Below are 27,718 nucleotides of genomic sequence, written 5' to 3'. Positions count from 1 at the left end.
TTGGGTCTCTTTCTTTGAAGCAAGTCGTTTGTGTTTATTCTTTCCAGGAAAGTTTCCCAACAAAAACTACCAACCCGAGGAGGAATGGATTTGCTCCAAATCTCTTTAACAGGGAAGGACAACCCAAAGGGAGCAGAAGGTTGGACCAAAGTCACGAAAAACAACGCACAAGAAGGAACCAGTGGAGGAGAGGGTCCAAATTCTAGAGTCAACCTTACTCGAGTCCAAGAAAACATTTTCAAAGATGGCTAGCAAAGACGACAAACAACCCATGTCTGTATCCCTTATTGTTCTTCTCAACCCTAGATTCCACCCAAAGCCAGAAGTAGAATCTGAAGGAACTAAGAAGAAATGGGTTCACTTTTAAAATCTGACAAAGCATACAAGGAGGGAAATTGGTCCATCGGGGATGAATCCCCAACCCAAGGCTGCTCCCAAAATTTTATAAGATTACCAGAGTTCAAATCACACCTTATCCAAGGGGAGAAAACCGGAAGCAAATCATGAATGGCTTTCCAAGGGGAAGCAGCTGTAGTCCTTGCCAAGATTCCTGGAACCCAGCCATTGTCTTCCAGCCCATGTATGCTAGCCACTATGTTCGTCCATAATTTGTCCATGTCCATTGGAAACCTCCATAACCATTTCCCCAACAATGCCATATTTCTTTTCCTGATATTCCCAATCCCAAGCCCTCCTAACTTCTTACTTCTAGTTACCACCTCCCAACTCACCCTATGATCTTTCTTCTCCGCTCCCGGTTCCCACAAGAAATCCCTCATTAACTCTTCCACCCTATTTGAGACCTTTGCAGGAATCTTAAACACCGGCAGAAAGTAAACAGGAAGGTTAGCTAGGGTAGACCTAATCAAAGTGATTCTCCCCCCTAGTGAGAGAGAACTTTTCCTCTAGGAAGCAAGCCTTTTCTCAAATCTTTCCAATACCGGGTTCCAAAAGTTGTCCTTCATGGGATTATCTCCTAAGGGGAGGCCCAAGTAAGTCGAAGGTCAATCCGAAATTGCACACCCTAACAAACTTTCATATTCACTTACTTCCCTCTCCTCCAAATTCACACCCACCATACAGCTCTTATCAAAATTCACTTTGAGATTAGACATCTGCTCAAATAGTTGTATTGCCAATTTCAAATTCCCTATCCAATTTATGTCCCCACCTTCACAGAACATAATTGTGTCATCTGCAAATTGTAAGTGTGCACGTAGTACTTGCTCCCCTCCTACTCTCCACCCTTTTACTAAGTTCCTCAAGTCAACTCTATGAATCAGTCTCCCCAAAACATCTGCAATCAAAGTGGATAGGAAGGGGGAAAGTGGATCTCCTTGTCTTATTCCCCTCAAGGCAGGAAAGAAATCCCTCACAGTTCCATTCACCGAGATAAAATAGTGGCAACTCCTAACACAACCCCAAATCCATTTACACCATCTGTTTCCAAAGCCAAAACTTCTCATCACCTCCACCAAGAAATACCAATCAACTAGATCATAAGCCTTCCCTAAGTCTAATTTCCAAACCACACCCTTCTTGGATTTCCTAAAACTTTCCAGACTATCATTTGCAATCAAAATTTGATCAGTGATCTGCCTCCCCTTCACAAAAGCTCCTTGGTTGGGTGCAGTAATGGTGGGAAGAACTTTCTTTATCCTTAGAGACAACACTTTTGCAATTATCTTGTACAGACTATTCACCAAACTGATAGGTCTAAAATCCTTTGGTTGTGAAGCCTCTTTCTTCTTTAGGATCAAAGCAATAAAAGTGGAGTTTAGGACCCGATTAATTATTCCCCTTCTGTGAAACTCCTCAAAGACTCGCATAATATCCTACTTCACAATATCCCAGCAGTCCTGATAAAATGCCATTGCGAACCCATCTAGTCTTGGAGCTTTTGTCATATCCATCGAAAGCACTGGTTCCTTTATCTCCTCTAGATTAAAATTCTTCTCTAACCCCTCCCTGTCCACTCCACTTAGAGTAGGCCAATCCAGCCCCTCCAGCCAAACCCTCTCATTTAGCCTTCTAAAAATAGCTTTAAAATGATTTATAAAGGGCTCTGCTATTTCTGCTTGGTGGGAAATGACTGCACCTTCAACTTCCAATTTTGAAATGAAATGCTTCCTTCTCCTACCATTTGCCATAGAATGGAAAAACCTCGTGTTTCTATCTCCCTCCTTTAACCATTTACATCTAGATTTTTGTCTCCAATTTATTTCCTCCTGAAACAAGAGATCTTCCATCTACCTCCTCACACTCCATCTCAGCTCCCTGTCTTCCTCTCCAAAAGATCCCCTTTCTTCCTTCAAATCCAATTCCTCTTTCTGCTCCATCAAAGTCTGCTTTCTCTTCTCCTATCCTCCAAACTCCAGACGGTTTCACTCCTTTATCTAGGATTTTAGGAATTGAAGCTTCTTGTGGAATTTCATACCCTCACACTTTACTGACAGATTACATTGCTCCCACCATTGGATGGGCCAACCACATATTCTCAAACCTAAAGGGGGTAAGTCCTTCTCCTCTTATTTCCTCCTTAAACATCATTATGGGCCAGTGGTCTGAGGTGAGTCTAGGGAGTGCCCTAGAAGTTAGATTCCCCTAATGCTAATGAAAAGGGATGGAATTGTAGGGTCTTAAAATCTTAATCCCTACACAAAAAAAAAATGATTTTATAATTTAAATTGCATTTTAAGAAGATATTTTATAGGATGAATCAATGAACAACATTAGCAAATAGAGGGTTCTCTGAGCCCACCCAAGTTGCACTCCTACTTTCTTCAAGGTCTGGGACTATTCTCGTCAATAAAATCCAACGAAGCAGGAGGTGGATCAATGGAGAAAAGGATGTTGCATGGATCTTCAATTACACTCTTAGGGAGATTAATTTATATAGATAGCAATCTTATCATTCAGATGGACGAAAAGATCGTCCAACGCCCTAGCAAATGAGCTTGCAAGAGAGTCAATATGGGAAGAGCTCTATAAGAGCTCGTCCTGTAATGGCTAGGTAAAGGTTTTTGTAAGGGTGAGGAGCCAAGTAGCTTTGCTGTATTCTTACTATTTTTCTGCTATTAAGTAAATCTTTTCTGACCTATTAATTATCAAGGTAGCATGTAAAAACTACTTACCCACCAACATAATCAAAATCTGAAAAAATGAAGGTCTTTGTAATGTCAAATCCACAGGCTATGATGTCTTTAGCATTCTCACGAGCAAGCCTCTGGCTCTCCTCTACTGAGAGGTTCTTCCACATGCACTTTTCATCATCAGTAAGTTGTATGACAAGGGGAACCTTAAAGGCATCCTGCAAATATCTGCAATTAACGTAAATGAGGCTCACAAACTAAGTTATTGGGCAGTTGACACTAAACTCAACAACTCATAAATCACAATCCAAGTATATAGATTTGCCTCATAAAAAAGCTGCCACCATTTACTTTCTATAAGTAGGATGGAAATAAATTTGTTCACATCAGTCACTTCTTTATTTTTTTCGTACAAATTAAGGTCTCATGTATTAATTAGAAAATACATGGTATAGAAATGTGAAACCAAGGCCCATGTATAACAAGGAGCTATACATTGTGGCTTCAATATGCCCATGTGTCATCTATGGTACTCAAGCACATGTGCATAGATGCCATATTGTTATGATATCCAGATAATTATACAATGGGTCTGTATCATGTCAGATACTCCAATTATAGTGCAAATTCTGTATATGATATAGCCATATAGTGTCACGTGCTTCAATTCTTGCAATAAATTATATGCCTGAAACACTGTTCATCCATATCATTTCTTCATTTGGTTGGCATAGGTATGATATCATCTAATAAATTGTGAATCACAAACAATAAAAAAAGTTCATAACAAGGCACTCCCGCGAAATTCTTACAAACTGATAGCCATGAACATGTTGCCCCATTAACCTTCACAGCACTAATTCCAAGTTCCAAGTTCAATGGTTAGTTTTAAACACATGGGCATGGTTTAAGATGTCAACATGTTTCCTAATATTTCCACAACATTTTTCCATTTCCATGGGTACCAATACAAAATACTACTGGTACCGACAAATTCCCCAATGAAAACTTCTGCTACCATGTGGAAAACATGATATGGTATCATAGCATGATTAAATTGGCAACAATATTGCAAATATGTTTTTTAAGATAAATAAAGAAAAAATTTTATTAACTAAGAAAAAAGAGAAGAATACAACCAGTGATAGGAAATCACCCGAAAATAGAACAAAACAACTGACACAAAAAAACACCTAACATGCAGAACTCAAAACACCCCACACCAAACCCAATCCCAAATGAAACTCAAAACACCCAAACAACCAAAAATGATCACAACCACTGGGCTTGACCCCCAGCTCACCTTCCAAAGATCACAACTGGAGAAAACCTCACTATCTGAACCACCTGCCCAAAGGAACAAAACACACCCTTCCCTAACCTCCATCAGGAATGTTAGCATCCTCTTTCTTTTTCTTGCTGATTTTTTTTTGTCTTCTTGATCCTTTTATTAATTCAACCCCAAAAAAGCCCCCCTTCAGTCTAGAAAACACCTTTGACACTGGTACAGATATGTTAAATTTTTTATGTCTAAACCTTTTAACCACATTATGAGGATCCTCATAATTCTTCCTTTCCAATCAATCAAGTTATTCTTAAGTTGTATGAATGAAGTTACCGTTTCCAATCAAAATAAATAAATAAATAATTCTTCCCTTCTCCCTGAATCCCACTAATCCTTTCAAGCTCTAGGACCGCGTTTTTCTCAAACACCTGCTTTGCTGCCCAAAAAAAAAAAAAAACCCATCGTTATGTAATGTCCTAGCTTCACTCTGAAGAGTGTCGTCCTCCCCCCCACCCCCCAGCCACGGTAGCGGAACATTGGAACTCAATATATCCGTCTTGCTGTCCTTCAAAGGTCCCCTGGAGTTTTCTTTTTTTTATCAATAACAGAAACTTTATTAAGAATTATGAAGCCTTAGGTACAAAAAAGGGGCCAATTCCTTTCAGATGAAAACCTCCAAATCCACTTACTAAGGAGGGCTGAACCAAAGCTCTTCAACTTCCTTATTCCTAATCCACCTTCAGCCTTAGGAAGACACACTTGGTCCCATTTGACTACGTGAATTTTGTTTTCCTCTTCCCAAACCCTCCAAAGAAAATTCCTCTGAAGCTGCTCCAATCTTTTTGCTACTTTGTTTGGGATAGGGAAAAGAGATAAGAAATAAGTGGGCAGATTAGAAAGGGTACTTTTTATCAGAGTAACCCTACCCCCAAAAGAGAGGTATCTTGCCTTCTGAGATGCTAACTTTCTCTCCAATCTTTCAATGACAGGGTCCCAAACCAAGGAAGATAACCAATTTGCCCCCAAGGGCAAACCTAAATATTTTATAGGGAGGAAATCAATCTGACAAGCCAGCACCTCAGCACAATCATCTAAATTGGCAACTTGACCCACTGGAATGATTTGACTTATGTTCATAACTTTAAGCCCAGACCGCCTCAAACCAGGTTAAGATCCCAAGGACAAGGTCCAACTGAGCAAGGGAAGCATCCATAAAGTATAATGTATCGTCTGCAAATTGGTGAATATTGACCTTTTCCCCCTCAGGGGAAATTTCAAAACCTTCCCAACAAAAAGATTCAACTGGCTTCTTGCAAAAAAGAGTAAGAATTTCCATAATACAAATAAAGAACAAGGGGGACAAGGGATCACCCTGTCTCAGACCCCTTGAGCTATCAAAAAACCCCGCTGACTGACCATTAATCAAAACTAAGAATTTAGGAGAGGTTGTACATACTTTGATCCAATTTCTCCATTTCTGCCAAAATTCATGTACTGCAACACAGAATCAATACAATTCCAATCAAAATTCATTTGAAAGACCTATATTTCCATCAACACCAACATTTTAAACCTCACACATGGATGTTCCTTTTATTCCATATTGTCCAGAAATTACAAAAATACAGAAAACCCTATAGTGACATTTTCTTTCTTTTCTTTTTATAGTAGTTATGGGTCCCATTGACAAGGACGTTACACCATCTGTAGAATTGGGAAACCAAAACAATTACATTTGAGGTGTGCATGGTTTCTCTTGATAAATGTTTGATTTGGGGTCAGCTAAGAAATCTTGGAATAAACGTATCTAGTTTCACTTGTCTATTTGATCTCAGGACATCGAAATGGCAAACCACTTTTTCTTACATTACAAATTCAGCTTGGTGGAGTGGGCCCATTTCCTGTATATTTACAAAATCAACTGGTATTTCCCTGCTCCATCCTAGAGTTAGCATCATAGAGGATTAAGCAAGAGAAGAAAGGTTCTTTGCCAACTCTTCCCATGGCATCCTTTTGGCTAGTATAGAGGGAAAAATGCAATAACGTTTCAGAATAAACCCCCTACTGAAGAAGGAATGTTAAGATACATCAATAAAAAGGATCTTAAGAAAAGTTACAGGGATGCCAATAAAAAGCCAAAGAACATTTACAGGCACTATCTTGGGGCTTCGTGTTTCCCAATGATATATAGTAACTAATTGCATATTATACTTGTAAATCATACTAGTCGCAAAAAATCACAATAATATATTACCCTTTACAAAAAGGAAAAAATAAATTTCATACATAAAACCATTCACACCTTGTGGAATAAAAAAACTGAAAATATAACAATAAATAATTATCTATGTTGAGAAAACGTACTTGGTGAACATAAATGGAACAAGATGTCCCAAATGCAAAGCTTCAGATGATGGTCCTCTCCCCGTGTATAGATAGAATTTTTCTCCTCTCTCATAAGCATCGAGAATTTCATTGAAATCTCTATTTCAACAATACCAAAGAAATAGAAATTGACTAGTCGATCAATATATAGAATAACAAACAAGTAAATAAATTGAGACCGTCAGACAGTGAGATGACAAAAAGAATGGAAAAAAGGAAATAAGAGAGAAGAGAGAAAGAGGCAAAACCTATGAGCAAAAAACACGCCTCGACGAAGGAAGACATGAGGGGGCCGAGAGGTAAGACGTTCGACGCGGCGAATCAGAGTTTGGTCGAGCCTTTGGCAACCAAACTTGTCAATGAGCTTGTCGTAGTCAATCTTCCCACCATCTTTTCCTGATACCTCCCAAGGATTAACGATTTGCCCGGGTTCATTTTCCTCTTCTCTCACGTTTTTCTCCATTTCTATCTCCGTCCCTCCCTAGTGAATCCAAAACAGTTACCAGGTGGAAATTTAACATAAGCAACGAATTAAAAGAATAAACCAGAAAGAAATAAGGAAAAAGGAGTACACAGAAGAACCAGAAAGTAAAGAGAATGAAAGAAAAGCTCGCTTATAGAGGCGTAATTGTTCCGTTGAAAGTTATCCACGATATGAAGCAAGTTAAACGAGCAGAGAGTTGTGGTTTTGTTGGGTTTTAACTTGATGAAGCTGAAGGGATTCAATTTACTAAAATTCCGTTGCCGAAGAGCTTCGATTCGATATGCCTCGAGTTAGAAACCAAAATCGATCTCTTGAATCCCAAGACGACACTAAACCGTTTCGACAATTAACCTGAAAATGGCCTTCAGCTGGTAATAGTTCTGAGGACGTATCCGAGCTATCTCGATGATACTCAGCAAAACAGTCAGCACAGCTTAGGCCTTAGGGCTGCAAATTAGACCTATTCACGGGCCGGAACAGGCCGGGCTTAGCCTCTTTGTTAACAGAATACACTGAGGCCCGAGTCCGGCCCGATCATGAGCCCAAGCCCGAACCTCCTATAAAGTCCAAGCCCAAGCACGAATCTCAGCATGTAAATTGGGCAAAAAGAATTTTTTGTTTTTTATTCAATAACTAAACTGATTTATTTATTTTAAATGACCTTAGAACACAAAAATATTGAAGGATCTTACTATAACTTAAAAAAAAAAAAGGAGGACAAAGAAAAAATATACTATGTATTTTTATTTTATAAAATATTATTAGGGGATTGAGTTAGGCTTTTTTGAAAATGCTCAATCTCACCCCAAAAAAAGGGTAAATTACAAAGACCCTTTGTACTATGGAGTTTGTGACGAAGACCCTCCTTACTTTGTTTTGTGATTAAGACCCCTTTAATCGTTAAGTTAGATGATATAATGCATTAAATTACCAAAATACCCCACTAAACTTTGTATATTTTCTTTTCTTGCCTTTTTTCTCTTAAAACCTATTTAACATCTCCGAGGGAAACCAGTTTAACATCTCCGATAGGAACTTCCTTACCTAAAACTATACAAATTAGCCTCCCTGTTCTAGGTATCTTGCCTCAGATATCGCCGTTGACAATACACTCGGAATTTCGAATCCATTAATGTCTCGGATTGTTCCTTTCCCCTCCTTAAAAATCTAAGAATTAACAAATAACACAAGCATTTGGGTTCTCTTCCACACTCTGGACATAGTAGTGAGAGTGGTCATGTGGGGATTATAAGTTTGGTAGGCCTTGACCAGGTTCTGGATTTGTTGCTCCACTAGATCTTTCTTGGGTTATTCCTTCTTTTCTTCCTTCTTAGGCTCCTCTTTCTTGGGTTCCTCCTTTTACTCAGGCTCTTTTGAAGGCCCTATATAAACTATATCCGTGTGCCAGAGTTTGCGTAGCTTGCTCACCACATCTACAGGATCGACGTCTCCAATGACTGTCAGTTGCTTCTCTTACATGTCCATGGCGATGGAATCAATTCCTACAAATTCACAAAGATGAAAAAACGCAAAAGTTATTTCGATAGCTTTAGGCTATTTTTTTCTTTCTCAAAACTAAGATTTCTTACTTTAGTTCAATAAGAAAACAGGGTAAAGATCATCTTGATACTTGAAAGACTAGAGACTCCCTTCATGGCCTTCTGCATGGCCTTGTCATCATGTAAATCCAACTTCAACACCACCTTTTGTATCAATTAAAAAAACAAACAAAAAAGTCTTAGTTAAGATCAAATCAAACTCCTAATACAATCAAAGGTTCTTAGACTCCCATTGAATCAGAACAAAATAAAGTCCAACAATAATCAAGAATCAAAGAATCGGATTTTGTCTTCTAAAAAGGTTTTGAAAAACCAAAACTTATAAAGTGGATATCCAGTACGATTCCGAAAGAGCCCCAAAAGCATGTGTACACGACGTACAGCAATCAATAGATTACCCTCCCTATAGATTGTCGTCCACCTACCAGGGTCACAAAGACATCAACGTTTGGTCTCCATTCGTCTACGACATGTCTGTGCCAATTGCACCTTACCTTGCCACCTCGTTTTCTCAAGAGCATAATTTCGAGACCGTCTTGATCAAAATTAAGATTAATGGAAAGCTTAAGTGGAAGGTGGATACTTGGATCTCCGGGGCTATCATATTTACATCAACTATTCGACTTGTTTCACCCTTGGCAATTGGAACTTGGAACACACGGATTCCCATCGAAACAGCCTTCGAGTACCATATGGTACAATCATGTGGCATTGATGTATGAACTCTCAACTCTAAAGTCTGAAGCAAGCAATCGCCGTTAGTAACTTAGTATTTTCAATTCTTTGCTTCTCTCCTCATGACACCATAGTATTTGCCTGCTGGTACAATCTTGACGGTGTAGTCGCCTCAGGATCAAATCATCGTCTGGCTATAGTATTTGCCGTAATATTTGCCTGCTTGTACCAATAGCCAATCATCGTTTGGTTGTAGTCGGGATTAAATTGGTTCAATCCAGATGTTGTAGTATTTTCAATTCCCATCTTCAAGAGTTGTATGGGGATTAAAAATATTGTAATGGCCTTTTATGATGGAAGGCTAATTGAAGGAGGTATTTGTCACACGATCATAGTACAAGGGGGTCTTATCACAGGCCCTATAGTATAGGGGGGTCTTTGTAATTTACCCCAAAAAATTGGGGTTCAAGCCTGAACTTGCAAGTCTAAAATAATATCTAAGCCCAACAAAGAACGGGTCAAGCCAGGCCAATCCATAGGCTACCTAACCCATTAACAAGTTTATTGCAAATGGATGAAATTAAATCGAATTTAAGTAGACCCAAATTTGATTCATTTATATAATTATATTAGAAATTGAATCAAATATTATGAATCGTACTATGTTGAGTTTAAATCAAAATCAGATTACTTTAGGATTTATTTTTATTTAAAAAAAAAGAGAAATTTCTTAAACTACCCTTATTTTTTAGTTAATTCACCAGGTATACTCCTATCATTTGACTATTATCTAACGTTACCTTATTGTTTCTAATAATTGATAAACTATATCCTTTGTTAATATTCCTTCAAAATTCGTACGCATAACAATACGTGGCGTTTAAATTTTTCTTTAAAATTCAAAATTACCCTCGTCCCGCATCACCGCCCCACAAACGTCCCACACGACGTGCGACTGACACCTGTTCAGTCGCACGCGGTGGGGCGTTCCCGCGTGCGACGCTAACGGGACGGACGTTAGCCCCGCCAGTAGGCCCCAAAACCAACTCAAAAGTGCTGGAACGCGCCCCCCTGAAGCTCTTTTCCCATATTCGCACCCCTCCTGAAGCTCAAATCGGAGGAGAGGCTCTGAACCCGGTTCTCTGCCCGAGCTCGGATCTCCGCTTCCATCTCCGGCACCGGTGAACGCTCAGGTTACCAGGTAAGCTCTAACCCTTGTTCTTTGTCTGGGGTTTTGATTTTTTTCATTAAACCCTCTTTGATGTTTTATTTTTCTTCGACTTTTTTACCCTTTTCCACCTCCTTCTCCGGCACCGGCGATCGCTCGGGCCACCGTCACCAGGTGTTGGAGTGTTTTTCATTTCAAGAAACCAATGCTCTATGAAGAAAACTCTAAGGAGTGATGCCCCCGCATGTCTTTACTGTGTCTTTGTGCGCACACAACTTTGGAAACTATAAGAGAATAGACAATCAAGTCGAAACAGGTAAATAGATTTCCTCTTTCACCTGTATTTTTCTCTCTTCATTAAGGTAGAGAAGACAGACCGAAAACAATGGATAGTGATAGGAAACAAAACTGACCCCATGCTATCCGAAAAGAAGATTTCTCATTTTCTTGGTAACCAAAAGCAGATCAGAGAACCAAGTTAATGAAAACGCCAATGGGAGAAATACTTCTCCAAGAATATTTCATATAAGAAGAAAGTATGATATAATTAACAAATTTGGGTTCATGATATTGTTGGGACGAGGCATTATCGCGTTGAGAGCTTGAGATGGGATCCCAACTTTTGTACGAATACCAGTTTTTTATGCCCCCTTTTTTTATTCATGATACTCTCTCTAGTTGCATTTTTTTAAATAATAGTTTATAAAGCTTCGTAATATGTTATATTAATCTGCAAAATAGTCGTGCGATGCTGAGACTGATGATACCTTATTGAATGAACACCATGAAGAGAAGGTTCAATATATCTCTGTCAACATATACGTGTACTTGCTCTATCAAGAAGCAGAGTCAGATTTCTCAGAAGGAAGAAGAAAAAGATTCTGACATGGGTTTAGATTAATATGGTTTTTTGTTTAATCACCATCATGTCACTTTCGATCTTATAAAACCCATGATTTGATTTGGGTCTCCAATCCATGTGACACTACTGTTACCATGCATTAGATTAAGTTTGAGGATTCTGCTTGTTCTGTGACAGTAACCGTAATTCTGTTGGATTCTTTAAACTACTTCAAAACAGTCGTATTTATCATGTAGATGGAACATTAAGAAGTGTTGATATTGCAGATTGAAGCATCGGGGGCCTGATTGGAGTGGGCTGTACCAGCATGGAGACTGCTTTTTGGCTCATCAAAGACTAGCTATTATTGATCCTTCTTCAGGGGACCAGCCTCTGTTTAACTAAGACAGGAAGATAGTTGTAATGCTCTGCTTTAGGCTAGTTAGTTGGAGTATACCATAAACCTGTGTTTAATACATTAACATACCCTTGAAGGCTAAAGAGGAGAGAGTTCATAGCCATAGCCAAACAACATATGTACCAAAGCATACAAATTAATAATAAAGTGTTTGAAAATTCAGCTTTCTGTATCTGTACCAAAGCATACAAATTAATAATAAAGTTTGAAAATTCAGCTTTGTGTAGCCATAGCCAATCACTGCACTACCTTCTCTTTCTCCTTCTGTCGTTTTTTCCTAAGCTAGCCAAAACCTGTAAACCAAACAACTTTCTAAGTGAGTTTTTAATAGCCATTGCATAATAAAAAAGTTGAATGCAGTTCTAAGTGTGACACTCCAACACCTGGTGACGGTGGCCGGAGCGATCGCCAGTGCCGGAGAAGGAGGTGGAAGAGGATAAAAAAAATCAAAGAAAAATAAAACATCAAAGAGGGTTTAATGAAAAAAATCAAAGCCCCAGACAAAGAACAAGGGTTAGAGCTTACCTGGTAACCGGAGCGTTCACCGGTGCCGGAGATGGAAGCGGAGATCCGAGCTCGGGCAGAGAACGGGGTCAGAGCCTCTCCTCCGATTTGAACTTCAGGAGGGGTGCGAATATGGGAAAAGAGCTTCAGGGGGGCGCGTTCCAGCACTTTTGAGTTGGTTTTGAGGCTAACTGGCGGGGCTAACGTCCGTCACGTTAGCATCGCACGCGGGAACGCCCCACCGCGTGCGACTGGACAGGTGTCAGTCGCACGTCGTGTGGGACGTTTGTGGGGCGAAGCGCGGTGGGGCGGTCATGCGAACTCTTCCTCTTGACCGGCACTCCCTTCCTCCTTTGCATGTATTGTCTTCTTCAGCAACAGTATCAATCGTGCGATGTTGTCGATGAACAGTGATTGTTGAATGAAACGCCGGATCTGCTGAGTATCTCTAAAATCTGCACGGAACCCAGATTTCTGGGAGATACTAAGTTATGACATCTGGTTCGTTTTTCTCCTTATTTTCAGTTTTCAGGTAATAGCAACAGTCGATGTCTGAAGCAAGGGGGCTGGGCTCGCTGATTACATCCTTAATCCTCTGCAATCTCTGTCCATCAGCTTACAAAACAACTTCCTCACTCGCCCCATTCCCGACCTCTCCAGATTTGTCAATCTCAAAATATGTTGAATGATATCTCCGACGAAGCCAGGGATGAATTGAGCGGAGGCCGCTGCTGTTGAAGCTTGCCCAGATAACATGAGTAAGTGCCCACCGACTTGCGCACTCTGCCCAATCAAAGCTGAATGAGACAAATGTTGGAGCCGTGATCCATTTTTTCGTTTTCCTAAAATGAAAAAGGGGGCAAGCAACTCTGATTGGCGACGCTAACCGTCGAAGAAGAAAGCCATAGTTCAAACCTAAATTGATCATCTAGGGCTCAGAAATTCCGCAAACACAGAGTTCAAACCATAGTTCTCTATCCTCATCCTTCTATGCCTCGTCTCTGCCTGGCTCATTCTCAACCTCTTCCCCCCATATCATCCCCCTTTTGTCCGGTTCGCTTGAATCAAAACGGGTTTGTGGGAAGGTGGTGATCTGTGATCGAGGTAAACACGACGGCGAGTGGGGAGGAGATTGTGGCCAACAGCCATTTTCTCCTCAACAGTGGTGGTGGGGAGGAAGGCTGGGGATGGGCTTGGTGGCGAGGCGAGGTGGGGAAGGGAGGGTTTGGCAGCGAGGCAAGGTTAATCCAGCAAAGACCGGCGGTAGTTGATGTATTGTTTCCTTCGAGCAAAGACCGGCGGCAGCTGCAACAAGTTGATGTTGTTGAAGTAAGGGTGAGCAAAAAAAAATCGAAAAACCGGACCAATCGAAACTGAACCAAAAAATTGGTTAACAGGATCAGTCGGTTTTTTTAAAAACCAAAGGTATTGGTTCGATTTTGGTTAATCAATATATAAAACTGGTGGTTAACCAAATCGAATGGTATACACATATTTCTATATATTTTTATATATTTATGTATATTGTGTATATTTTTATATATTTTATATATTATAAATTAATAATTATGTATTATATATAAATATAAATATAAATATATATATTTATAATATTGATATATTATTTATTATTTAAAATATAATATTATATATATATATTTTATAATATATATTGTAAAAATTAAAAAACCGATGGTTAATCGAATCGATCAATCGGTTAACCGATAGGTTTTGGTTCAATTCCAGTTACCAATTTTCCAAAAACCAGTACTATCGATTTGGTTACAAAATATGCCCCATGGTTTGATTAACCGAACTATAAGTAGTAAAGAGGATTTGGTAAACAAACGCTAATGGTAAGGAGGATTTGGTAATCAGTAAAAAAAAGAACTATATATTTGAACTAATAATGACTTTAATATTGTATTTACCAAAATGAAAATTACTTTTGTACTTTTAGAACATACATATCTAAACTACTATTAAAAGTATGAATGAGGGTGTGAAATTTTTCTTCTTGACTAAAATACCCTTATTTTAGAATTTACTTCTCTCTATTTGTGAGAGTTGAAAATGTAATTTGGACTACTAGTATTAACATTTTTCTATTATTAGTGACCTCATTAAGTCTTATATGTAAGGTATTAATTCACATTCAGTCTCATTAAATCCTATATTTATGGTATTTTTCTCACTAATAAATTCTACTAATTGTCTATATAAATGATTTATATCCACTATTTTTTCACAATATAAAACCCATAATTTTTTTAACATTGGCTCGAAAACAAAATCATTCTTCTATTTAGGTGGCAAGTAGGCAATTCAACCATTAAAGCCAAATGGGTAAACCCATGACAAAAATTAAACAATTCAACTTTTTGGCAGAAGTATCAATCTTTGATGTCATAATTAAACAAACAAAAAAAAGATAAATATAAAAATGAAAACATACATAAATTTTGTAGAAAAATATTTGGGCACATCTTTGATATTGCATATTCATTATATTAAACAAAAATAAGTGTAATGAATAAAAATTATTTAGCCATTATTACCATCATCATCGTCGTCATCATAATTATTGTCATCTAAATTTTCTACATGCAAAGCACATTCACATTTACTATTTTCTATGAAAGGCGATGTAGGGTTGTCAACAGATTGTTTGGGTTAGTTAAGGGCATTAAGGTGGTGTTGGGTATCATGGTGTTGTGAAAATGTTTTATTACTATATACGCATCAAGGATCAAAATTTCGTTATGTATAAGCCAATATATATTGTATCGGGGCCTTCTTGATACACCCTTACAGGGGGTGTATCAGGTCAAACCATAGTTCAAAAGGTTCTTGATACACCAATGCCAAAGGCCATCTGGGATTGAATGTGACCTATATTGGTTGGGTTTAGAAACAAAAGGGATCATGCAAAAAATAATTGGATAAGAATATTAGAATATTAAAACATAGTTAACCTATACTCTCTACTAGCAAGCAATGCTTTTTATTTATACCAAAGATAATAATCGAGTTAATAAATACTCAAAGTTTTACTAATTATTTCACATAAATTATATTTTCCTTTTTGCGTCAGTACATGTATTCAAAAGTTGTGTGCACGTTGGTTTAATGACCTCGTAGGCTCTTACACAAAAATGGTGAATGGTAGGATGCAAACAGATTGGATCGGACTCAAATCAAGGCATACCCCAATCCGATCCAATAGCATATATCCAATATCCATTCCAATTTGAAGATCTGATTGGATATCACAAATGGTGATTCAAATTTGAATCTGTTAATGATATCGGATCTCTGAATATGATTTGATTCGACTATAATTATGAAAAATTTAATAAATTATTAAAAGAAAAAAATAGAGAAATTTATGTAAAGAAGAACAAAAAATATAACTATTTTTTCAATTGTTTTCATCACATATATTAATATATACATGCTTTTTCATAAAGAAAATACAAAAAATGCAATATAAACAATATGTATACATATATAGGTCGGACCGGATTGGATAGGGGGTGGTGATAGAAATCCAATCCAATTTTTCAATCTGATCCAAAATTCCGACAAATGGCTATTTGGATCCAACAAAAATATAGTCAAATTTGGATCAAACGGATCATGATCCGATCTATTTGCACCCTACTGAATAGAACCAAATACTCACAAACAAATAGATTTTGTGAATATCAAGCTAAGGAGATTCTCAAAATCCAACTTTGTCTTAGTATTGATGGGGATACATTGCTAGAAACATTAAAGCAGTTATAAAAAACTTCTTAGATCTCAACTCATTGCCTTTTAAGGAAGTAGTGTGCTGGAAAATACATATGGAAAATAAAAAATCATTTCAACTTTCAAAATCTACTACCCACTGACTATAATTATGCAAATGCAAGACGGCTCATGATATACTCCAATAATGGCAATATTGGTGACATACTGAGAAGTTATAAATGACAATATATGTAGTTTTACCCCTATACATACAGAGAGGTTGTTTTCGATATCTAACCCTAATTGCAAATGGTGAAGGATATTGATAAATTCTTACTATGTGAAAATACTACACACAAAGAATAAAAACAACATGAACTTAACACTAACACTTGGATGTAGGGGTTAGCAAATGGGTAGGTTTTACCAGAAACCGAATGAAACCAACTTTGAACCAGCCCTACCTAATTTGTTACAAGGGAGGGTATGGTTCCAAATTATTGGAACCAATCCCTATCCATGCCGGTTTTTGTGCCTAGGGGTTTACCCAATTCGAATTGACCCAATAAACCACCCTTGGCTGGCCTTGGAACCAAACTTACCTTAAAATAAGCCTCAAAATACTTTTGATGATGTAAAAATTTGATCCCAATCACTAATAGTTACAAAGGCCATGATTTCACTTGACCATTGAGTTACTTAAATGATTTGATCATTTATTTTCATTTTATTATTTGAATATGTATAACAAGTAATATATTATATTTATTGAAAATCAAGTTTTAAAAAATATGTTTATTTATTTATTTATTTTAATGGAGAGTAAAGAAAGAATAGATTCCATGGCTTGACCTTGAAACCGACCTTCATAGTGTAGGTTCTAGTTCCAAAAACTTGGAACCAACCTTAGGTTTTACCATAGAACAAAATCGAACCGACCCATGCTAGCATGCTCCCCCTATATATATATTGATGTAAATAGGGGCAACAATAGCGGAACCAAGTGTTGGGCTAAAAGGAGCTTTGATTGTTGAATGGGAAACTTATTTTGAATATTTGATGGGCAATGGAAAGGAAGATACATCAGTTGACAATGTTTTGTGATGTTCAATGAATCATTTATCTTTTGAGGATGAATAGCATACTTTGCGCATGGATAGAAAACATCTATATCTATATTAATGAAAGTGTGAAACTTTTGTTTGCTTGGCGTAAAAAAAAAAAATTGTTTGACTAAAATATCTCAATTTTTTACTTTAGCCCATCTCTAATTGTAATGACTGAAATGCAATTCAAACAATCACCTTTATCTTCATTCAAATTTATACTTAAGGTATTGATTCCAATTAACATTGATTGAAACATTTTATTGACTAGAATACATCTCTATTTTTGAATTTAATCACTCTTTAATAACGAGGGCACAAAATGTAATTTGAACTAATATATTTCTCTTCATTCAATTCTCTCTATTTAAGTTTCATATTTAAGGTATTAGCTCCCATTATTTCATTGATTCCTGTATTAATTAACCATATTAAAAAATAGTATGACAAAGAACACTTGTTTTTATTGATGATAAAAGTAAAATACAAATTTAAAACCAACCCAAAAATGGAGTTGTTTTCTTGTTTGGTGGTGAGTCAACAATTCAACCTTTTGAGTCAAACGTGTCAACCCTAGATGTCACAATTAAATAATAATAAAATTTTAAAAAGATGAAAACACACAAAAATATAAAAAATACATAAAAAAATATAGACATAAGAGAACATCTAGGTACATCTACAATATGGTATATTCATCATATTAAACAAAAAAAAATGAAAAAAAATGAATAATTTTTATAGGCAAAAATTACTAGTGTAAAAAAATGGAAGTCTCCTACCTTCCAGATTTGTTGCTTATAAAAGAGCTTCTAAAATTTTTTATGTATGTAATATTTACCATGTAAATAGAGATATAAGTAATTTGACTCATCAAATATCATAAAATTTGTAAGCCATGTAGAAAGAAGCATTTTCAATGCCTTAAAGGGCAATCACTAGTTTAATGCAATGTTTTAAAAAATGACCCAGAAATGGAACCGTTATGGCCACTGCTTTTTGTGTTGATGGTTTGATCATTTGGATTGAACGAACAACCCACTCTAAAGAAAATAATATTAATAATAAATAATTAAAATAAAAATGACAAAAAAATATTGAATGGTTGACGGCTCGACCACCCAAGTCAATAGGTTGTTGACCAATTCAATAGTTTTTGGCCAGGGACCGAGTTTGTGGTAAAATTGAACCGGTCGCCTAGATGGTTCTTGAGCTGAACAGTCTGACTGTCTGGGTCAATGACGATTCAAAAACCATGGTTTAATGTAGGTTTGACTCCTGGACATTAGGCAATTACTCAATGCTCGTCTCACTAAGGTCTTGCAGGTATATTGGATATGGTCCTAATATTGGCCTTTCTTTTTTGACAAAGCTACCACTCTTAGAGTTTGAATCAAACCTGCATTCTTATACTTGCCAATATGAGATTTCACTACTACTCTAAGGGGTGTTCTTCAACGTGAAATGCTTTTCTTGTTATAAGTTCCAAAAATAAATTAGAACTATTTGTTTTGAAACCAAATTGTTTAGTAAAACAAAAAGATGAAAAATATGTTCTTGATTGTAAATGTTTTTGTTGTATTTAAAATTCAAACCCAAAAATGTGTTTTTTGAATTTTTGATTTGAAAAACATATTTTTTTTTTTGTTTTAAATCATATAAATTATCTAATAAACTTTCATAATTCATACAAACTATCATTTTGGTGGTTTCACAAGCAAGTTCTTTTTCAAAGGAAACCGATTTGTTATTGCTTATCAAAACAAAAAACGTTGTTAAAAGTGTGGCAATTTCAAAGTCAAACAAATGCAAAAAACACTCATGTTGTAAAACTCCCACCAAGTAATGACTCCTTACTTCAAAAAAGGGAAAATTGCATGTTAGTTTCTTGTACTTTAGGTCTATACCAACTTTGGCCCCCAAACTTTAAAACATGCTAATCCAAGACCTAAACTTTCAAAATATGTCAATTTAGTACATTCGTTAACCAGCTATTAAACGACATGTAAAAGGATACAAATGCCCTTCGAGTATCATTTAATTTTCTTTATTAGCCTGTTATTCATGATGACTCTAATATGTGGAAGATGATGCCAAAAAAGGAAATATCAATGAAAAATTGTTCGAAGAATGTTGTCATACTCAATTTATTTACTTTTTATTCCAAAAAAAATCACTATTGGTGTTGTTATACTAGATTTTAGTGCTATCTTTGCTAGAGGAAGCTGCGTTACCTTAGACTTAGTATATGTTTGGCATCGAAGCTACATATGTGTGGGTTGGAAGCACCATTTTCTGAGAAAACAATGTCTTTTTTCTATTTGAAAGACTTTATGTTTGGTGCCAATGCTCCATGTATGTTTTTAGCACTGGTACCCATTATAGGAAGTCCACGTCACTGCCATATCATGTCCTCGTTGGCAGTAATGAGCTGTAATATGAGAAAACGCCAAATTCGATGATGCTTCAAAGCATTCCTTCTTGATTTCCAAGACGTGATTTGGAGCACCAATTTTTTATGAAAAAACAATTCCAAACAAACAGACGTTTCCTAGAGCATTGTTTTTCTGACGTGGCGCTAATGTGCCATTATTTTCTAGAGCAACAACATTGATGCCAAACAAACACTTAATTTTCATAACCTTTGTTCCATAGATAAAGTAATATAAATTAAACCTATGTCCGATTGCTTTCAACCAAATATAGGAAAATTTTTCTCAATTATTCCTCGAGAACTGACCGGGATGCTTAAAGCGCTCGGGAATGCCAAGGACATTGTATATTATCTTTTCTGGCTCTAGAGGTATGATCACAATTGCATACTTGCTTATAGATTTTTTTTTCAATTATAGTTTGGAATTTAAATAAAATGGAAGGTTATCTCACACATTATATTTCTTATTAGAAATAAGTCGATTATATGATTAAGTTAGAAACTGTTTGATGAATTGTTTCTTCCATTTATTTTATGAAAAATAGTTGTACTAAAAAATCTATTTAATGAATTATTTTGGTCTACTGTATTGATTATTTAATTTAGAAGGAGTTGCTAACTCAACATGTTATGTCATTATCTCGTCTGATACATGGAAGGCTTAAATTGAAGAACATAGGTGAGCATGGATGTTCTTAGCTAATGATGTGCAATTGCTTCATTTGTGGGTTTTTCTTGTCTTTACAAGAAACAATGTTCTAGCATTAGTAATTGTTCTATGCATCAAAGAATTTTCTGTGATATTCATCTTCCTTGGATGTACCTTTCAATCTGGAAGACAACTCTATTCACCAGAGCAACGACTGTCGTTTATAGGAACCCCTTTGGTAGCTAAAGGAAATCTTGTTTTCAATAGTAACGATGGCATGGTTGAAATGTAGAGATAATAGTATGACGACTATTGTAACAGGAACAACCTTAATCGCATAAGATATCTTTTTGTTTCATTTTCGCCTTTGGACACCACAATGTCTACCTGAATCAATGACACCAGCATCTCCAACAGCCTCATCTCTCTCCTTGTCAGCCATGCCGCATACCACCCTCCATCTGAAATTTGTTACTGCATTCCATCAATCTTTGTTGGTTCAATATGGGAACATTGTAAAAAATCTCCACCACATACCATCCTCCTTTTTTTCATCGGTCTTCTTTAATAATGTTTTATTTTGAAGGGTAATTGTGACATTTTCAAAAGTTTTAAGTCGCATATGATGTCACGTGATACACATATATAACTGGCAATTGGTTAACAGTAGGTAATGAATTAACACGTTTTGAAAGTTTAGGTACTAGATTGGCACGCTTTGAAATTTGGAGACCATAGCAAGACTAGGCCCAAAGTATGGAGTACTAATATGCAACTTTCCCTAAAAAAAAGATGTAATTAAAAATTATTTAAAATACTTGAGAAAACAAGTTAGGTAAGATAAATATGGAAATTATAAACCAATTATTTAACAAAATATGCTAAAAATGGTTTTATTAAAGTGGAAGTTTCACCAATTCTATTTGGGAAATGCCAAAATATATCAAATACCTATAACTAAGAAAGAAAAAGCAAGAAGTTTATCCTCACAATCTAAGAAGCCATGTTTTAATTTTTATATATCTTTTTGGATATAAAAAAATAATTTTGCTTTTATAAATATTATAAAATACTATAACTAAGTAGTATTTGTAAAGGAAAAATAAGTGATAGGTTGATTGTGAATGAAAAATAAGTAATAATTTGTAAAGAAACAAAAGAGGATTGCTTAGTGAGAATTCATACAAAGAAAGTGTATATATCACCACCATCATCATTTAAACCTTGTTTGAATTATAAAGGATTAGCTAGATGATTTTTGTTTCCTCATTTTGATCTAAAGCTTGTTTGAATTATATATGGTCAGCTACATGAATCTTGTTTATGTTGGAAGGGTTAGAATCTATCTTATGGATGGTTGAATCATGCTAGATGTTTGAGTGAAATTTCAAAAATTTTTTAACCCTTTTGGGAATCGATTTCCCAGTGTTAAAAAAAAACATTTTCTTCGGATTGATTTTGCACTGAACCAGACCATATTTGAAATCAAACCAAAAAGGTAAAGTATATCTGATATAGATACCACAAACACATATCCCAAAGTGGAAGTTTACACCCAATTTCAGTCCTTAAACTAGGCCTCCACTGAAGATGACGTAGTGTATATGTGAAGCTGGTTCAACAACATTGTTTTCTCCAAAACTGCTATCCAGCTTGCTTGGATCGAATGGGGTGAGCGAGGATGATGTTCTTCAATGTTTTTCTTGTGAAAACTAATAAAAAATCAATTTTTGAAAGCCTAGGTCAAATTAGGGTTTCTTGAGAGACAAAGAGAATGAGAGAGAACAATAGAGAGAAGTGTTATAGTTTGGTTCGCCCACTTATTCTTTTATCTTCATATGGAGCAATCTCCTAATCTTAGGAGATTATCTATATTTGATTTGGATCTGAACTCTATTAAGAGATAATTCTTACCCTCTTAAGAGGATAGGTGCTCCATACCCAATACCTAGCCCAGATTCCACCCAAAGCACATGACAACTAATGTGACAAATTAGTTAATCTTATTAGTTTTGGGCCTTAGATCCATTTACTTCAAAGGCTCATGACCCAAGGTGTTGCATGACCACTTTAGGCCTGATATTGTATGGCGTACTCTCTACTCAGATGGATCTCAAGATTAAACATTTTCTATAAAATAACGTATAAATACATTTTGCATACCCATATTTCAAATGCATGTGAAATCCACTACCGTCAGTTTAGGTTTTCATCAGAGAGAGTGTAAAACCTGATATTCATTTTGTCAAGCAAAGGAGCCAGTTCTATCACTATGATCACCCGCTTAGGTGAATTCTTAGACTGCCCCAACATACTTAGGTATTTGACCCTTGATGGATCTCACTGGTTGGCATATCGAAGACAACCCGGTCCAACACGTAGTGCAGTACCATAATCAAGTTTGGGGTTGAGTAACTTTCTAGTTTTGCCCATTTATCTCAAAATTCTAGGGCATAATTGGAAATTGATATGAATTCTGTGATTCTAATAAACACCCATTGATTGTGCTTGGGGTTTAACTCTAGTAGCTGAGACAAGTTACTCCAACTCCTTGGTAGCACATCAATGTTAATCTTGTCAGGATAAACTTTCCAAGTACATCCAATGACTGAGAACATTTTAAACTAACACAAGTCTCTTAAGGCTCTGTTTGGTTTGTGGGATGGGGTGAAAAATATTCCCTTTTTCTTGTTTGTTTTAAGGAAAATAAAGGGATGGGATGAGAAAAATGTGGATGCTAGATCCCAAAATTGTGGAATTGAGGTCACACCAAAATAGTGCGACCTCGATGAAAAAACTAAGAATCCACTATTACTTCCCCTTCCCCGTTCGAACTCAAAAGTAGAGCAGTGGCAGCGGCACCCCCTCTCAACCACTCCCTTCCTCCCTCTCTCCTCTCTTCTTCTCTTTCTTCTTCTTCCGTGTTTTGTTTTTCGCCCAAAGAAAGCAATGCTCATCGTCTTCTCGACAACGAACACATGAAACACTATTCATCATCTTCCCTATTCTTCCCCCTTCCTTTACATCTTCACTTTCCGCCGACAAACTACTGTTCATCTTCCTCTTGGTGAAACAGAGCACCACACAACGACTATTCATCTTCGATCATCCTCTACTATAGAGAAAGTGCGAAGAAGGGGGGGGGGGCACTATGTGATGGTTGATTAAGCATCAACGGAGGAGGGGGGACTATCGGTGCTGGAGGACATCTTCGGAGCTTCAGTCATGGAGTTCTCTATCTCTTCCTTCATCTTCCCCTTCACTCTTCTCCCTCACCATCTTCTCTCTTCTCCCTCGTAATAATGTTTTCCTATTATTTTCCCATATATAAAATCAAACAATGGAAAGGTAAGTTTTTACACTTTTCCATCCCATCCCATCCCATATTTTTCCATCTCACACAAATCTTCCCACAAACCAAATGGAGCCTAAGTGTCCGATTTACGGGATAATACACATAAAACATACCAATATTAACATGAAACAATAGTGCACTTTATTCATTTACAAATAAATGTTCATGTACATCAGTCCGATTAGAGCTAAGGGCATATACTGTCTAACAGTTTCCTCATTTTGATCTGTTTGGTGCCATACCCATATCATCCTTAAATAATAATTATCTATCACCTTTAACCATTTAGCACCATACTAGTATTTTCAACAAACACCAATGAGGATGAGCATGAAAAAACAAATCAAGATACATATTTATGAGAGTATGACAAAAAGTTTAATATCAAACTACCAATTAGATACAAACTTCCTCCTTTGTTTGTGTTTTAAGCCAAGTCTTATTTGAATTTTTATTATGTATAAGTTAGAGAGTGACTAATTCATTTATGATTATCTTTTAGTCTAAAGATAGGTGAAATGAAAATGGAGTGATCCTTCTAAATCAATATAATTATGGATAGAATTTGAATTTATGATTTTAATATCAAGGATTGAAAATAACTAAAGGGTGGTTCAGTAGTGTCATTCATTTGAAAATATCATAGCTTAGTTCATTTAATTCAGACAATGGTGAAAAAGAAAAAAACATATTCATTTGAGATATGATGTAGTTTAGCTTGGTCCACATTATTGCATTGATTGAACTGGGCCATCTAGCAATTTATTGTTCACGATAAAATCCTATGAATCAATCCACACCACAATTATTAGCAATTTCTTAAATTACCCTTATGTTTAGCTAATTGACAAATTGTACTATTATTATTTAATTGTTGTCTTAGACCACCCCAACTATTTCTAACAATTGACTAGCTCTGTCCATGTCATTAGCATTTGTTAATATTCCATTAAAATTTGCACACATGTAACACCACATGACGTATAATTTTTTTTTAAAACCCAATATTACCCTTCATTGGAGGGAGGAAGACACACATAGTATATAGATAGATAGATAGATGGATGGATGGATGGATGGATGGATGGATGGATAGATAGATAGATAGATAGAGATAGAGAGAGAGTGAGAGCGTGAGCGAGTGAGAGAGAAAGTGTGTGTGTGTGTGTGTGTGTGTGTGTGTGTACGAAAATCCATGTTCTATTTGGTGTTCATGGGTTTTGTCTTCTAATGCCATTTAAGAGTATGGTTTGCTTAAAAATTAATCATCTCTTTTGCTTCAAATCCAATTTTCTCTTCCAATTGTTTTTCTATTCTTTCACCAACAATGACATTTAGGTTCTCTAGGTGGAAGAAGAATCCAAGGTTACAAAGTTGTTTTTGTTCGATATCAGGTTGGAAATCCAAAATTGTAAGCCATGTAGAATTATGGATGGGAACTCATAAAACCTTCATTTTTTATGCTAGGCATCCAAGATGGAGGTTCTGTGTTGGAACCGATAAGCCTAAAATTGTGGATTTTGGAGAACCCCTATATACTTGGGTAAGAAGGTTGTTTAGAAGTGGGGTTGCTGATCTTCCTTTCTTGGACTTTGACACGTTATGTTTGGAGAGAAGAGCGGAAATTGGGTTTATCACCTAATTTTGTTGGTGATTAGAAGAATCTTCATATATTATTCTAGTCCCATCGTGTTGTTATATTCTACTAGTGAATAACCCCGTACTAAGTACGGGAGACTAAGTTTTTAGTTTTGAAACTATTCGATAATTTCAGTTATATGAATTCATAGTCATAATTAGATAACTAATAATTTTATAAACAAATATAAACTTCTAGTAAAGGTAAAAGTCTAATGAAAGTTGTATAAACAATAATAAAATAAAAGTAGCTAAAAAAGAAGAAGAATTATCATGTAATGGAAAAAGATAAACATATTTTGCAGGTTCCTCTTTTTATCACCAAACATAATTGTGCTTTCATAAAATTGTCTTTTTTAAAAAGATTTAACAATGCTAATGAATTTCTAATCCATTCTCATCCTTGACAGAGTGTTCAAACGTATGCACTTTCTAAATTTTGGTTTCTTCCAACATCTTAATAATAATCGATGTGTAATTACATATATTAATCTTATATAAAACATTGTAAGTAATATCAATAACATGTAACATTTTTCCTCAAAATTTAATCCTGGACAATTGTTTCTTCTTCAAAGACTTTCAATTGTATTTGTTGATCCAATAGCTAAAGATTCACTTGTACTATGTTTCATGTGAAATCTATTGTCAACTGTGAAAACTTTGGACACTGTGAGGTCTGAATTTTGATGCAAATCATATGAAGAAATTTTGATTTAAAATACAACAATCGATCCAATCACTCTATCAAAAATTGCACTCAATAATTCATCTTCATTTTCTTGTAACCAATTGAAATTTTAATGAATTTCTTATGATATGATAACATCAAATCTAAAATAAATGTAAAATACTACCTTATGTGAAATATCTATCAAATGCAATTCTAGATGTTTGATTAAAAATTCTGTTTTTTTATTAAATGGCACAAAGGTAGCAAAATCCATGCCATATTTTGCCTCCACCTTGATCCTGAATCTAAAAAATTAAAATAATTGATTACAAATTGTAAATTATATCATTAAAGTTAAAGAATAAATATTTATCTTGCTTTAGGATAGGAAACATCAACATTACACTTGTTGTAATGTGATGTAGAGTCTTGTAATTTTTTTGCACATTTAATACATACAATATAATATCATTCACATTTGCATATTACTTTATTTATGGATACCTTGCAAGTATAAATAATGCCTTATGGTAATAAATATATTTTATTAATAAATAAGTAAATAAATATTTATAATTTCTATTTCATTAATGTTATTTAACATTCATGCAAACCTTAGTTGTGCTATCTATTTTTAATTCAAATAATTAAGGATTTGTCCTATTTTTTAAATTCTCTCTTCCAATGGTAAAGAATAATTCTCAGCTATATCTATTTCTCCAATTGTTGACAATTAATTTGATTCAACACTATTAAAAAATTTACTTTATTTTACAAGTAAATTAGATAATTTGAACAATAATAATAATAGAAATATTTTACAATATATACAACTCATACATTACTAAGAAATTATTAACACATTCATTTTACAAATTTAAGTATAACTTTGTTGCACTTGTTGACAAGAGATATGTAGCATCTACTCACATATTTAACATTCAACATTATAATATAATATAGCAAAGCGGAAAAAGTTTTAAGAGACATTGGCTAAATTTATCTTGATATTTCTTTATCATAGTTGAAGTGATGATCAAAATATTTGCACTTGATTTATTTCCAATTAAACTTCTTGTTTCACCCCGTTAAAAGACCTTGATACATTTTTCTTTTAATAAATTAATTCAATATTAGTAATTATATTAACAATAAATAAAGAGTTTAAAATTACATGTTATTTTCCAAAACATTATTCTTCTAGTTTACTGTTTACCCATTTTGTTTACAAATACAATCCTCACTAGATATGCCATTTACTTTTCCAATGAAATCTACAATATCAACAAATATAAAGTAAATTTTATCAAAACCAATTAGTTCAAATATATTTCTTAGAATTTATGCAATTTCTTCAGGAACCGGTTCAGCAAGAGTAGCACACTTACAATATATGACGAATGTGTATTTTACAGCTTTGTAGGATCAATTACTTTTGAACAATATTAGTAGTTTTTGAAAAATATAAAGCACCCTCATTCAATAATTTTTGAAATTTATAATTTAAACACTTCCATATAACAATATGTATTTGTCCTCCCTACAAAATATTTAAACAAATGAATTTTTTATTAATAAATTTAAAATCCAATGTAATAAGCGTGACACCCGTACTTTAATCTTCTAAGAATCTGTATCCGATTTTATTTTATTTTGATATTAATAATTTCTTGAAAACATATATTTACTCATTTGTTCCTTATTTTGAAAAACATAC

At 35.4% G+C, this 27,718-nt stretch overlaps 1 protein-coding gene, 2 long non-coding RNA genes and 1 pseudogene across 6 annotated transcripts in view; 1 reads left to right on the top strand and 3 right to left on the bottom strand.

Annotated features, from left to right (window-relative positions):
• Positions 1–7,719, bottom strand: part of LOC148879240 (Nucleotidylyl transferase superfamily protein) — a 46,569-nt gene extending 38,850 nt beyond the window's left edge. For 2 of the 4 annotated variants that reach the window (XR_016104154.1, XM_088960713.1), the window contains exons 1-4: positions 7,345–7,719; positions 7,011–7,243; positions 6,742–6,861; positions 3,135–3,320 (exon numbers count right to left, since the gene is read on the bottom strand). Coding sequence is in view for 2 of the 4 variants with exons in the window: in XM_088960713.1 (XP_088816839.1) it covers positions 3,135–3,320; positions 6,742–6,861; positions 7,011–7,225 (521 nt within the window). In the remaining 2 variants the exon portion in view is untranslated. Of the gene's footprint in view, positions 1–3,134; positions 3,321–6,741; positions 6,862–7,010; positions 7,244–7,334 lie in introns of all 4 variants that reach the window. The other 2 variants (XR_016104155.1, XM_088960714.1) reach the window with 2 other exon arrangements.
• Positions 7,720–8,420: 701 nt separating this feature from the next.
• LOC148879239 (heavy metal-associated isoprenylated plant protein 39 pseudogene) lies at positions 8,421–8,955 on the bottom strand (annotated as a pseudogene).
• A 1,603-nt stretch (positions 8,956–10,558) lies between these two features.
• Positions 10,559–12,144, top strand: LOC148879238 (uncharacterized). The gene is made up of 3 exons (XR_016104152.1): positions 10,559–10,681; positions 10,823–10,964; positions 11,777–12,144. It is a non-coding gene; the product is annotated as an uncharacterized LOC148879238 (long non-coding RNA).
• Positions 11,936–13,807, bottom strand: LOC148879237 (uncharacterized). Its single transcript, XR_016104153.1, has 2 exons — positions 12,433–13,807; positions 11,936–12,200 (listed from the first exon to the last, which is right to left on the bottom strand). It is a non-coding gene; the product is annotated as an uncharacterized LOC148879237 (long non-coding RNA).
• Positions 13,808–27,718: the final 13,911 nt, after the last annotated feature.

The sequence above is a fragment of the Nelumbo lutea genome, chromosome 1, assembly GCF_056320005.1.
Source record: "Nelumbo lutea isolate HS-2025 chromosome 1, American lotus-T2T, whole genome shotgun sequence".
NCBI lineage: Eukaryota > Viridiplantae > Streptophyta > Magnoliopsida > Proteales > Nelumbonaceae > Nelumbo > Nelumbo lutea.
This window is presented reverse-complemented; position numbering and strand designations above follow the sequence as displayed.